The 14,614-nt window shown below is 37.2% G+C and overlaps 1 protein-coding gene across 1 annotated transcript; it reads left to right on the top strand.

Moving 5' to 3' along the window:
• Positions 1-12,436: 12,436 nt before the first annotated feature.
• On the top strand, positions 12,437-13,891 carry LOC132283969 (mitogen-activated protein kinase kinase 5). Its single transcript, XM_059786025.1, has one exon. The coding sequence runs from the start codon at positions 12,721-12,723 to the stop codon at positions 13,798-13,800; it is 1,080 nt and encodes a 359-aa protein (XP_059642008.1). The 5' UTR covers positions 12,437-12,720; the 3' UTR covers positions 13,801-13,891.
• Positions 13,892-14,614: the final 723 nt, after the last annotated feature.

Below are 14,614 nucleotides of genomic sequence, written 5' to 3'. Positions count from 1 at the left end.
GGAGCAACCCAAGAATGTTTTTGAGATTCGGAGTTTCCTTGGCCTAGCGGGTTATTATCGGAGATTTGTGAAGGATTTCTCCCGTTTGGCAGCTCCTATGACCCGTTTAACCCGGAAAGGGATCAAGTTTACGTGAAATGAAGCCTGTGAGTTATCTTTTCAGGAGTTGAAGACAAGGTTGACTATAGCTCCAGTGTTAGTGACACATGAGCGTGGCTTGGGTTATGTGATTTATTGTGATGCTTCACGTGATGGTTTGGGATGTGTGTTGATGCAGGATGGTAGAGTAGTAGCTTATGGGTCTCGACAGTTGAAGACTCACGAGCTTAACTACCCTACTCATGATTTGGAGTTACCCTACTCATGATTTGGAGTTAGCGGCAGTTGTATTTGCCTTGAAGTGTTGGAGACATTACTTGTATGGTGAGAGATTCAAGGTGTACTCGGATCATAAAAGTCTCAAGTACCTTTTCTCCCAAAAGGACTTGAACAACAGACAGAGAAGATGGGTTGAGTTCTTAGAAGATTACAATTTTGACTTGCAGTATCATCGGGGCAAGGCAAATGTGGTAGCAGATGCCTTAAGTCGGAAATCTCGTGGAACTTTGGCTAGTTTGGTCGTCCGAAAATGGAAGATGCTTAATGATCTGGCAGAGATGGGATTGCAGTGTTTCGATGAGGATGGTTGCAGTGAACTGGCATTCTTGTTTAGTCTTGTGGCTCAGCTTACTCTTATTGTACGAGTGATTGAGTCACAGAGACAGGATTTGGATTTGGATGCCATTTATGCTTTGATCTCCAGTGGTGAGACAGTAAAAAATTGGGCCTTGCATGTAGATAGGGGTCTACGGTTCAGGGGTTTGTTGGTAGTTTCCACAGGTTGTCTTGAGGACGTCTTACGGGAGTTTCACACTTCCCGCTTTGCAGTTCATCCAGGTGGTACCAAAATGTATCACAATTTGAGACGTCAGTACTGGTGGAACGGGATAAAGAAAGATGTTGCACAGTTTATGGCTAGATGCCTAACCTGTCAGCAGGTGAAAGCCGAGCATCAAAGACCAGCCAGTTTATTGCAACCATTGCCTGTAGCGCAGTGGAAATGGGAACATATCGCTGTGGATTTTGTGACAGGTCTTCCAAGGTCACGGAGGGGCAATGAGGCCGTATGGGTCATCATTGACAGATTGACCAAGACGGCTCACTTTTTGCCTATTAAGGCAACAGATGATGCAGAGAAATTTGGTGTTCTTTATGTGAAGGAGATTGTAAGGTTGCATGGAGTTCCAGTAACCATTGTTTTAGATAGGGATGCCAAATTCACTTCAAAGTTCTGGGAAGGACTTCAAGTAGCGTTTGGCTCAGCGTTGCATCTGAGTACGGCATTCCATCCACAGATTGACGGTCAGTCGGAGCATACTATCTAGATTTTGGAGGATATGCTTCGAGCATGTGTGCTTGATTTGGGTGGTAGTTGGGAGGATCACCTTCCACTTATTAAGTTTGCCTACAACAACAGTTATCAGGCGAGCATTCAAATGGCTCCATTTGAGGCGTTGTATGGTAGACCTTGTAGGTCTCCTGTTTGTTGGATTGAGGTATGCGAGACAGCCGCCTTAGGACCCGACATTGTACTCGAGACTACTGGGAAGATTAAGTTAATAAGACAGAGGTTACTTACAGCTCAGAGCTGACAGAAGAGTTATGCAGATAAGCGGAGACGGCCGTTATCTTTTGAGGTGGGAGACCATGTTTTTCAACGGGTTTCTCCATGGAAGGGATTAATGAGATTCGGCAAAAGTGGCAAGTTGTCGCCACTATTCATTGGACAGTTTGAGATTTTGGACCTTGTAGGAGAGGTTGCCTATAGACTTGCTTTGCCACCACAGTTGGACAGGGTCCACAATGTTTTCCATGTATCGATATTACGGAAGTACGAGCCAGATTCATCTCACATTTTGAGTTGGGTTGATGTAGACATTAATGAGGATGTTTCCTACGAGGAAGGACCAGTTCAGATTCTTGACACACAACAGAAGGTATTGAGGAACAAGACGATACCAATGGTGAAAGTCCTTTGGAGACACCACGGAGTCGAAGAGGCTACTTGGGAACTCGAACAGGAGGTTCGCTCCAAGTATCCAGAGTTGTTTTCTTCTCCAGGTATGTCTTGATTTCGGGGATGAAATCTTTTTTAAAGTTGGGAAGAATGTAATGTCTGTGTCTATATATATATGTGTGTGCATAGGTATATATATTTGTGTGTGTGTGTGATATAATTTAAATCAAAAAAAAAAAGTCAAAGGGTGGTGGTAGGACCCACCACCCACTCACTTTTAATGGTCTAGAGACCATTTTGCTTTCTCATTTTTTTCCTTCCTCTCTCCCGTAGTTTTTCTCTCTCTAGTTTTCTTTCACTTTTCTTTTCTTCTTGTAAACCAATCTTCGAAGCTTGGTAACTTTCTCAACTCTTGGCGGATTAAGGTGCCGTTTGAGGTAAAACAAAGCTCACTACGAGCTCTACGCATCCATACGAACAATTCCAGATTTGGTGCCCTCTTTGGAGTTCGAAATTCAAGACTCATTTTAAGGGTTTTGTGCAAATTTGAGGTAGGGGCTCTTAATCCACAAGTTTCTTGCTCCTATGTGAATTACATCTTCTAATTTGATGCTACACATGCTTACTTATGCTAGTTGTAGTTTAAAGAAATTATAGCATGTGTATGTGGTTATGTGAGAACTTGTTTTAAATATTTTATGTGGAAATTCTTGCTTATGTGATGATTTATATATGTTCGTTGTGCTAGATAGGGATGGCAACGAGGCGGGTTTGGAGCGGGTTTCCCTAAGTCCTGCCCCACCCCTTTTAATTTTTGTCAAGTCCATGCCCGCCCCGAGACCCTCGACGGGTTGGATTTTCATGTCCAGCCCCGCCCCGTTGGGAAATACTGTGCCCCCGTGCCCGCCCCGCTAACAAATTTTTTTCTCCCACTTTTTAGAACTTAAGCTCCTGCTATTTGAATGTGGAAAGCCTGGGAATGGCACAACATAAATGAAATTATGTATCCCAACAAAAATAAAAAAAAATAACATGCACATAACATAATTCGGATAACATAATAAACAAAAATAAAAGTTTAATACAACCAAATCACAAGAAGTTCTAAGCTCCAACTTCCACCATAACCAAAACAAAAGCAAATTTAATACCAAGTTGGCATATATATATATGCTTAACGGGGCGGGGCGAGGTGGGGCCCCTAGGATATGTATACTGAACCCTTACCCGCCCCGTGACCCGCGATGGGTACAAAATTTGTATCCATGCCCGCCCCAACGGTATAAAAAGTGTTCCCATATCCGTTATTAATGGGGCGGGACGGGGTGGGGCCCCGGCGGGGCGGTAAAAATTGACATCCCTAGTGCTAGATGCATTGTTGTACAAGAGCATGTTAAAATCCCTTGAGAAATTCTTGCGAAATTATGTCTTGCTTACTTAAATAGAGTTGAATGTGAAATGATGATTAAATTCATGGTATTGATGCACTCATGCACTTACATTGGGCATGAAATGGGAAGAATGAGTTTAAAATGAAAAATGGGATTTTGGGAAAAATGATTTGATGAAACGGTTTTGAAAAACCCGGTCGTCGCGGGGGTACCAATGGGCCGGAGTGTTAATATAGCCTAGAGGGGATTAGTGAGTCGCCCTAGAGTGGTTGAGCTAGCTGGGCCCCATAATGACGCCGCGGGGGTACCAAGGGTCAGGGACACTAGCCAATCCTCTTCTCGTGTCGCTGCGGGGTCACCAAAGGGCGGGTTATATTAACAGTTTGAAAGTGATGTTTGAGAACAAAAAATGGGGAGTGACATTGGCATGCATTTGCATTTCATGGCATCGTGTGGGTTGTACTTGAGTTTGGTTAGAATGTTGTATTATTTCCCGACATTGTATGATCCCCATTTCCTATTGGCCTATTCTTTGTATGGATTCATAGGGACACAAGAAAAGTGTCTTAAGTGTCACCTACTGAGCGTATAGCTCACCCCATCATATTCTAAATTTTTTTCAGGAAACGGGAAAGAAGTGGCGGATGACTTTCCACCACAGGCCTAATTTTGTTTAGAATACTTCTTTTTGCTATTTTTGTATTATGTCCCATATTTTTTTGGTAAAATCTTAGTTTGTTATATATGGTATAGAGATTTATGAACTCTTGTTATTGTAACTATATTTTGGGACTGTAAATATGATATTTTGATGATATAGTATGTGGTTGTACCACCATGGAGTGTATTATATGATATTTATGTTGGGACAGGTTTAAAATTCTTTTAAACAGGTTGTGGTAGGCCCATTTTTTAGGGAAGGTCATGCCGAATTTTTTTTTAAATGGTACCAGTTTAGGGTTGTTACATTTACACACTTGAAATTTGATATAATGATAACATGAATTTAAATGACCTTAAAATACCTAATTTGTTGACATTGCATCAAATAGTATGCCAATATAGTGATTTAGACCATTGGACATGGATTGTGTGATTAGTATAATTTATGTGCGCATGTGAAGTGCAATTTGGACATATCATGGTATATGGATTATTTTGTGGACTTGTTTGTTGATTTTGGAAAATGCTCGGGGGTTGTTAGTTTAAGAATGCGAGGGCTTGGCGCTCGGGGGTGAAACATGAGTTTCTCCACTTTATATTGGCCAATCGGTTAGTTTCCGGTGGACTAATAATCCGAAAACGACTATTTTTATTTAGGCTCATAGCATGGCTATGTGACCGGGAATGTGGGTGTGTTCCGAGTTATCCCATTAATTGATTTTGACTTTTATTTTCAAGCTGGCATTTATGTGTTATTGCAACTTGTAGACTTATATGCATTACAATATATTATTTATGCTTGTCTTGATGAATAAATTAATATTATTTATGCTATATTATGATGATCCTATTTAGGTCCCCCTTGAGACTAGACGTTAGGAAGCATGTTCCTTATATTGTATGGCCATAACATGTTTGTAGAATTTTGAAAAACCCAGTTTATATTCATTAGACATTCCTACGGAGCAATTCGTTGCTCACCCCGTTTATTCTTATATTTTTCAGGAAAGGGTATTGCCCAAGAAGAGGTTCCTCATCCCTAGCTTGATTGGGATTTTGACAACATTTTTGAGCTACTTGTGATAATTGTGACATCCATTATGTAGCTTACTTTTGAACTTGTATTTTGACACATGGTGTATTTTGGATATTATAATTGATGACATACTTGTAATATTCTTTTGGAGGAGGGAAATGACTTAGGAACTCACCCATCTATCTTTTGGAGTTCTAATGGAATTTCCTCCCCTATCTCTACTCATATAATCCCTTAACATTATTTCTCACTTTATGAATTGTAATGAGGCCATGGAGGCTATAACTTCTATTTGGATCATATATATTGTTTAGAAGCCATGCTCATGAAATTATAATGAAGGCATGCGTTGGATCATATATATTGTTGCTCACCCCGTTGATTCTTATATTTTTCAGGAAAAGGCATTGCCCAAGAGGAGGTTCCTCATCCCTAGCTTGATTGGGATCTTGACAACATTTTTGAGCTACTTGTGATAATTGTGACATCCATTGTGTAGCTTACTTTTGGACTTATATTTTGACACATGGTGTATTTTGGATATTATAATTGATGGCATGCTTGTAATATTCTTTTGGAAGGGGGAAATGACTTAGGAACTCACCCATCTATCTTTTGGAGTTCTTATGGAATTTCCTCCCTTATCTCTACTCATGTAATCCCTTAATATTATTTCTCACTTTATAAATTGTAATGAGGCCATGGAGGCTATAACTTCTATTTGGATCATATATATTGTTTAGAAGACATGTTCATGAAATTATAATGAAGGCATGCGTTGGGATCCACTTAGTAGTATAATTTTATTTAAGTGTTTCATTACAAATTATTAGTAACATCATCATCATCATTATTATTATTATTAATGTGGTGAACGATACCGGTTTTCTCCAATGAATTAATTATTTATTTAATTATCTATTTTGTTTATTTTCTTTTATTTTTTCACGACCCGAGTCATGGGATTCGGGGTGTGATATCGTCAGATGCAGAGATGAGTTTGAGTGATAGTGTTGACAATTTGATGGAGAATTGGGAAATCCTAACTTTAGAGAGGACAATCTAAATTGGAGAGAGTGAGATGAAAGATTTGATAAGAAAGGTAAGAGCTGGGAGCAACCGTCGGGATCCTCCTTTTCAAAACTTCAGTCTTCTTGACACTCTAAAATGACCAAGTTAATGTTACAAAAAGGCCAATTTGGTTGGGAAGAAATGGAAAGAAAAGAAATGAAGGGATATGGAGGCTTGTGTTTGGTAAAAACTTTGGAAGGAAAAGAGAAGAAATGGAAGGATTTGGAGGGATATGTTTAAAGCTTGAATAGTTATTTTGTTATTCCTTCAAAAATTGGAGGAAATGGAAGGAAAGGGAGGAAAATGGTAGCATTTTTAATGAAATTTTTATAATGCCAAATTTGCCCCTTTTTTTTATAAAAGACATGAACAATGGAAAAGATTATAATGGTAAATTCATTAAAATAGTTTCTTTCTTTCAGTCAATCAAACACGATAAGTAGTTCACACTACCCTCTCATTTCCTTGCTTCTCTTTTCTCTTCTAACTGATGTTATCCTCCTTTTCTTTTTGTTTTTTTTTTTTTTTTTCTTTTTCACTTTACCAAACATATCCTTAAGTCACTATTATAAGTACTAGCAATATTTAAGAAAGAGTTAAGTATCTAAAACACCCTTAAAGTTTACTTTTTGAACAAATAACACTCATCTATTTTACTTTGGATAAAGAAGGGCTTAAAAAAGATGAGTGTTACAAAAAAATTAAAATGTTGTACAGAAGGGCTTTTCAGTTGTTACCGTTAAAAATGCATCCTTAAAAAAATATGTCTGGCACATGACTGATTAAATTAATAAATACCAAAATTACCTTTTATTGACTCCCAAAACGCTGAATTTTTATTTTTTTTAATTGTAGGAAGGACATTTTAGTATTTAATTACCCTATTAACTGCCAATTGACGGGAGGTCCTTATTTACCCCTACAATAAATGTTTGGGGATTTTCACAACTTATAAGGAGTTATATGAAATATACGCATATTATAAGGGTGTTAAATGCTCGCGAATCTTTAAAAAATATAAAAGCTAAATAAGGGTATAATTGTCATTTTGCAATGCAATCGGTTCAGCTAGACGCCATATTGTTCTTCTAGGTTGCTTGAATGTTGAGAGGTCAATTTTAGTTTTCCTCCCCCTTATATTCCACCCTTGGACTTCTACTTATAGGCACAATGGAGGGGTGAAATCGTAATCCACTCGCCTTCTGCTAATTATCCCATATTATATATATATATATATACTGTTGCGCTTCAATGTTAAAAAAAATTATACTTGTAACCTTAATTTTGTATTAATTTTCTCTTCACTCTCTTATTAGTGTTTGATGTCCATCTTTATAACTAATAATGGGTATCACACGAACCTCTAAATTGTTGGATAACAAGCGATGACACCTTGAACATAATTATTCAAGCACTCAAATTGACGGTATTGATGTAGAAAAAATGATCTCCTGACTTTTGGTTTATGTATCCACTGACTAAAACCAATAATACTTGTCCTTTTTACCTACCTTTTCTTTTAATAGTGACCGATTTTAACAGTGACCCGTAATTTTACTTTGAATAAATTCATTTTGCGGGAAAAAATAGGAACAGTAGTAGAGGAAGTAAATACAAAAAATTGGATTTTACAGTGAAAATGGTAGATATGGTATTATAAAATAAAAGATGTACGTTGATGAGTTTAAAATTTTTTTTGTCATTTTTTTTAGACTACAATAGTATAAAAGGGGAGTGCCAACTGTTAACAACCATCATGCCAACAGTTAATAACCATCTACTCCAAAAATTTAAACTATTAAAGAGGGTACAACTTTAATATTTATATCCTTCGACACGTCGTATCACGCGTGTCTTTTTTTTAGTCCAACACGGACTTTTCAATTTTTTAATTAGGGTAACGGTGAAGTTTGAACTCAAGACCTTTGACTTTCTGATATCATGTTAACAACCATCTATTCCAAAAGCTTAAGCTATTAGAGAGGGTGCAACTTTAATATTTATATCCTTCAACATCAACACCCTATAATTGTCTTTAATGATGCTTATATATATTGAAGAAAAATGATATGAGAATCGAACCAAACAACCGAATGAGAGGTCGAACTTGTCAAATTATTTTCCTAAAAGTATAAACTTTTGAGATACCTCTTTGTTTATCTCTCCTTGCTTCTTTTAATTCTGGGTTTTTCTTTTCTATTCAATCTTATCTCAATTAATTTTGGTTTTGTGTCTATCTTTTGATTTTGCAAAATTGAAGATAAAAAAAAATAAAATAAAAAAAAAAATAAAAATTTTCATGTTTTGCCAATACAAAAGGTACAAAATAAAAAAACTACAATTATTGTTTCTCTCCTTCAAATTTTGTATCCTCAAAATCAAACAGAAACATTAATATGTGTATACGTTCCATCCAAACGTTTGGACGAGTCTTAAACTAGAATTACTCTTGAGAAATTTGACCACTAGATTTTGAGAAAGAGGAAAGATAAGAAAATTGATGAAGAATATGAGAGAGAAACGAGAAAGAGATAGAAAAAGGAGTTAGTATCTCACGCGTAATGAAATTGTCTGACGTGGCTACAGCCACCTCAAATTTGGTGTTCTTTTTGATAGAAATCTTTGATTTCTCTACTACTGCTCTATATTGAATTGCCTTTATTAATGATAATTATCGTTTAATAGTTATATTTTGGCCCATTTTTTTAGTAGGTTGGACTTTTGGATAATTTGACTTGATATGAGTTGGATCAAAATGATGGCCGAATAAATTAATTTTTTTATTTATCAAATTGTTAGTAATTCACTCCAAATTTTTCTGTGTCTACAAGTCGTTGCTCAAAAAAGAAAATAGACGGAAACTAGTGATATTGATGAACTCGGGAAGAATCTGGTCCGATATTCCCAATGTTCAAATAGCAAGATAAGGTACAATCAGTTGTGGGGAAAAAGAACTGGAATAATCAAGGAATGGAAGTTAGAGACATAGTAAAATTAAAAGAAGATATTGGTTATTTGGTGGTGGAGAGAGAGAGATTGTATTCTGTGAAAATTAGGTAAGTGATATATATACACGCACGCACATGCGAGACTAAAAGGGTATTTTAGTCTTAAAATATAAGTTTTTAACGCTCTATACAAATAGGAACAACCTGTTGCTTGGCTGTTGTTATTGGTTCACAACATTTAGTGTAAAAACGGGGAAGGACAGGACTTGTCTGATTTAATCACAAATACACAGTAATTATAAAATTAAAAAAGTAATAAATAAGAATAATAATTTTTCTTTTGTTAAAAATAAATTCAATCACCCTCTCCGATTTTCTTATCTATCACTTTTCAAAATTTTTAAATTACAGACTGATGTGGGATTATGCACCTGCAGCTCGTCCAGTGTGGTAGCCTACTGGTGCTACTTGCACATGCTAGCAACTGGTGCTACTTGCACATGCTAGCAAGTGTTATAGGTAGATTCAACATCTTTTTATGACAGAAAGCGTTTCAAAACCGTGTGATCATGAACCTATTAGAACTTCGGAGTTAAACCGTGTTTAACCTAGAGTAGTACAAGAATGGATGATCCCTAGAAGTCTTTGGTCTTGGGTAGCCAAAAATGAAAAATATTGTGTTTGGATAAGGTAAGGGTTGTTACAAATGGTATCACTGACCCAACCGAGAGTGTAGCTAACGAGGACGTTAAGTCCCGAAGGGGGTGATTGCAATGGCCTTACGGGCGAGTGTGTGTGCTACCAATAAGCTACCACATTGGACGAGCTACAGGTGCACAATCCCACATCGTCTCGGTGTGGGCAAGTGTTATATATAGATTCAACACCCTTCTATAACACAACACATTTTTAAACCGTGATGGCCGTGAACCCACCAAAACGCCGAAGTTAAGCATGTTTAACCTGAAACAGTACCAGAATAAGTAACCCTTGGAAAATCTCTAATATGGGGGAGCTGGAATATTGCGCCTAGATAGAGTTACAAATTTCATATTCTAAAATTTATGGGTCTGGGATAACTTTGCTCTGGTCTGGGGAGCCATAATAACTTTGCTCCAGTTTTACGTTAAAAGAAATTGTTAAGTGTCTTTTTGTTATTTAGATAATACATCAGAGCTTTTAGGACTATTTTGGAACGAGAATATCGGTTCTCAAGTTAGAGTTTTACGTTAAAAGAAATTGTTAAGTGTCTTTTTGTTATTTCGATAATACATCGGAGCTTTTAGGACTATTTTGGAACGAGAATATCGGTTCCCAAGTTAGAGTTTTACGTTAAAAGAAATTGTTGTGTCTTTTTGTTATTTAGATAATACATTGGAGCTTTTAGAACTATTTTGGAACGAGAATATCGGTTCCCAAGTTAGAATTAACGCATCTTTCCTATTTTTATGGGACTTTAAAACTTAAACTTTTTAGAATCAAATTACCTTTATAAAATTCTTAAGTCTTTATTTTCTTTCATGTTTGTGTGTGTGTATATACGTGTGTGTGCCGCTCTCCTTGATAGATTTTTTATTGAGTTTTCATCATTGCAAGTTGTTATTGAAATAATCTTATTAGGGATGGCAATGAGCGGAGTTAGGGCAGAGTTAGCTAAACCCTACTCCACTTCGTTAAAAATTTCGTTATACCAATTCCGCTTCTATTCCGGAACAAGTTTATAATTGGTATGCCATCCTCGCCCTATTCCAACAGACAAAGTACCGATTCTATCCTGCGTATTCTATTTAATTGCGGGAGTGGGGCGGGTTATACTACTTTTATTATTTAATAATTAAAAAACTAATCCAATGTGCTCAAATTGGACTGATAAATAAGTTAGATCAACTTTAAAATTACTAAGTAGTGAATATTAATATATTAATTGATACTTGCAGCAAAGTAACAAGTGTTATAAATATTAAATATATATTTTAAAGGTACATATATAATCGGGACAAGATGGGATGGGACGAGTTTATCACTAAATTCGTCTCTGCCTTAAACTCGGTTCGAATTTTTAATTATTTTATCATATTTGTCCCAAACTCATTTAGGGAGTTACCAAATCCTCCTCATTAGAGGCGGGACGAAAACTTGTCAGGTCAGAGGAAATTGGCATCCCTAAATCTTATGTGATTTAAGTTTTAGTTGAAGTAAAATGGTATATGAAAGAAAGGTAAGAATGGTTCGTGATCCATTCACAATATATATATATATATATATATATATATAAACAAAGAAAATGAAAGAAACAAAGTAAAGAAAAAATCTATTCATAAAAGTAAGAAAAGAAAAGAAAAGAAAAGAAAAGATGAAAGAATTTAAAATGATAATATGATCCTATAAAAATAATAAAAATTTCAACTAATCAAAAGAGCAACCCAGAGACACTGGCACAACCAACTGCCCCTGTCACTCCTCTTAAGTTAAATTATAAACTTATTCATTCACTAGGTATATGTGCTTATGTGGATAAATGAGTGGAGCTCGAGTTCTTTAAATAGAATTTTCACTCTTTCCCTCTCTCCCTCAAATGTAAAGCGAACCTAAGATAAAAACTACTCCGTATAAACTTCTTAGCTTGCCTTAATGTTTAAAATATCTTATAAACTTAACTATAAAATAAAAACAATAAACTTTTTAACTTGCAGTGCTCAAATGATCTTATTAGCAATTAAACTGAATTATTAGAACTATTAGATTTGTGTGCGTTAGATTTATCGAAAAATTACTAGTGTCATTGTAGTGTCATCCACTTATATGGTATCTATATCAGTTAAGTAATGTCTGGGGAAATATTAACCAAGTGAAAAATAAGTTGAAAATAGAAATGTTGCTAATAATCTGATTTAAAATTAATACTTTTCGTAAATTTTAGAGTACGAGAAGTCTTGTATTTACTAATTTTATTTATATATATATATATATATATTTATTATGTTTAAATGACATTTATGTAATTAAGCTAAATATCACGTCTACTTAATGACGTTAGATTTGGATGTTCAATAATTTCTCAAAGCCATTTAATCTCTTTCCAAATATTATACCCCAAACAAACGCGGCCAATGCATTTCTTTTAAATGCGGCCAACACCAAAAACGAATTTATTACAATTGGATCCTCTCCTTTCTGATTGGAGTTTCTCTCTCACGCATCTCAATCGCGCGTGACTCCCTTCCCTTTGCAACATCGATCCTCTCTTTTGATAGCTACCTCAAAATCAATTTACCATCTCTAGTAGTTTCAACCTTCTCAAAGATCAGAGATCAGTCACTCTCTTCTTCTTGCTCTTTTCTTTCTCCTCTTCCTGGAACCTTCTCTTTCTCTCTCTTGTTTCTCTCTCTAAGAAGAAGTCTTTCCATGGATTGGATTGAAGTAGATGTAAGAACAAGACATCAATCACCAAACTTTGTTATTATTGAATCCCCAGAAATGACGAGCTGTTAATTCAACAGAAAAAGCCCCAAACTCGCTCCAAAACCCAGAACAAAGAGAGACAAGCACCAAGTCATGAGACCGATTCAACCACCACCATCCGCCACCGCTGCTACCGCCAACCGCAACCGCCCGCGGCGGCGTCCAGACCTTACCCTACCTCTACCTCAACGCGACGCCTCCCTGGCGGTACCTCTCCCCCTCCCTCCCACCTCGGCCCCATCCTCATCCTCCACCTCCTCCACTCAGCTCCACTCGGCGTCGCGGCCGCTCCACTTCTCCGAGCTGGATCGACTCAACCGAATCGGTAGCGGGACAGGCGGCACCGTCTACAAGGTATTCCACCGCCCTTCCGAAAAGTTCTATGCTTTGAAGGTGATTTACGGTAACCACGATGATTCCACCCTCCGCCAGATCTGCCGTGAGATCGAGATCCTCCGCTCCGTCGACAACCCCAACGTCGTCAAGTGTCACGATATGTTCGATCACGCCGGCGAGATTCAGGTCCTCCTTGAGTACATGGACGGAAGTTCCCTCGAAGGTACTCACATCCCTCAAGAATCTGCTCTCGCCGATCTCACTCGCCAGATCCTCTCCGGCCTCTTCTACCTCCATAAAAGGAAAATCGTTCACAGAGACATCAAACCATCGAATCTATTGATCAATTCTCGAAAGCAAGTGAAAATTGCTGATTTTGGGGTCTCTAGAATCTTGGCTCAGACCATGGATCCGTGTAATTCATCGGTCGGAACGATTGCATACATGAGTCCCGAGAGGATCAACACGGATCTGAACCACGGCATGTATGATGGGTACGCCGGCGATATATGGAGCCTCGGCGTGAGCATCCTCGAGTTCTATCTGGGTCGATTTCCGTTCGCCGTTGGACGGCAAGGCGACTGGGCGAGTCTTATGTGCGCAATCTGTATGTCACAGCCACCGGAGGCGCCGCACACAGCGTCGCGTGAGTTTCGGGACTTCATCGCTTGTTGTTTGCAGAGAGATCCGGCGAGGCGATGGACCGCCGGCCAATTGTTGCGCCATCCTTTCGTTACACACAACACGTATGGTGGCATCAATCACAGCAACAATCAGGTTCATCATCAGAATCACCAACTACTACCTCCTCCACCACCACGTTTTTCTTCTTCTTGATCTTAATTTTATTTGGTTTGTTGTTGTCTGTAATTTTAAAATGTGCACATTTTAAATTTTAGGAAGGAATTGGAGAAATGGGGTTCTGTTACTTTCAAGGTTTCAATGAATCAACCTTGCCTTCTATAATCTTCATCAGGAATTTTTTTTTTTTTTTTAAATTTTCATGCTTTGCCAACTTTTTAAATTTTACAATGGTTTGCTCTTAGAGCTAATTAAGTTATTGATGTTTTCCCTTGTTCTAGTTGATTTTCCATTGTATTCATTGGACGAACTTTCAAATTGAATCTTAAGTTGCTAATGGTAGACATGATTGCCTTTCTAGTTTTAATGCATGAATGTCTCCCTATTATACACACACACACACACATACATACATACACACACATGGTGAAAGATAAGGCTTTAAGTAGCTAAATACTATTGTGTTACCCAACTTAAAAAGTTAGAATCTTTATCTTGTTATAGAACTATTGAACGTTGGATTAATTGATATCTTCAGAAGCACTGCTGGTGGTCCAAGCTGCAATAGCTACATTATAACTAGGTACTAATGTTTTTATGGTCTTATTATTAGCAAGACAAAAAAGTGTAAAATTTGTAAGATTTGGTCTCTTTATTCATAAGATCTTGTATGCAAATGTGGGGAAAACTTTTTAACCTTTTACCTTCATCCTTTTTGGAAGGAAATCAATACATATAGGCTATATAGCTATACTGTACATAACGACATGTGACCACAGTATGATTTTCTGTTTTTTATTTCCTATTGAGATCATTGGTTCTCTGTCTACCTTTTGCTTTCCTTTCCCTG

This window comes from Cornus florida, unplaced genomic scaffold (assembly GCF_030987335.1).
Source record: "Cornus florida cultivar Cherokee Brave unplaced genomic scaffold, ASM3098733v1 CherokeeBrave_3.0.0_Hap2_Chr11, whole genome shotgun sequence".
NCBI lineage: Eukaryota > Viridiplantae > Streptophyta > Magnoliopsida > Cornales > Cornaceae > Cornus > Cornus florida.
This window is presented reverse-complemented; position numbering and strand designations above follow the sequence as displayed.

Bases quoted from the DNA above. Each gene is read 5' to 3' on its own strand.
- LOC132283969 (XM_059786025.1), top strand. From the start codon at position 12,721: ATGAGACCGATTCAACCACCACCATCCGCCACCGCTGCTACCGCCAAC.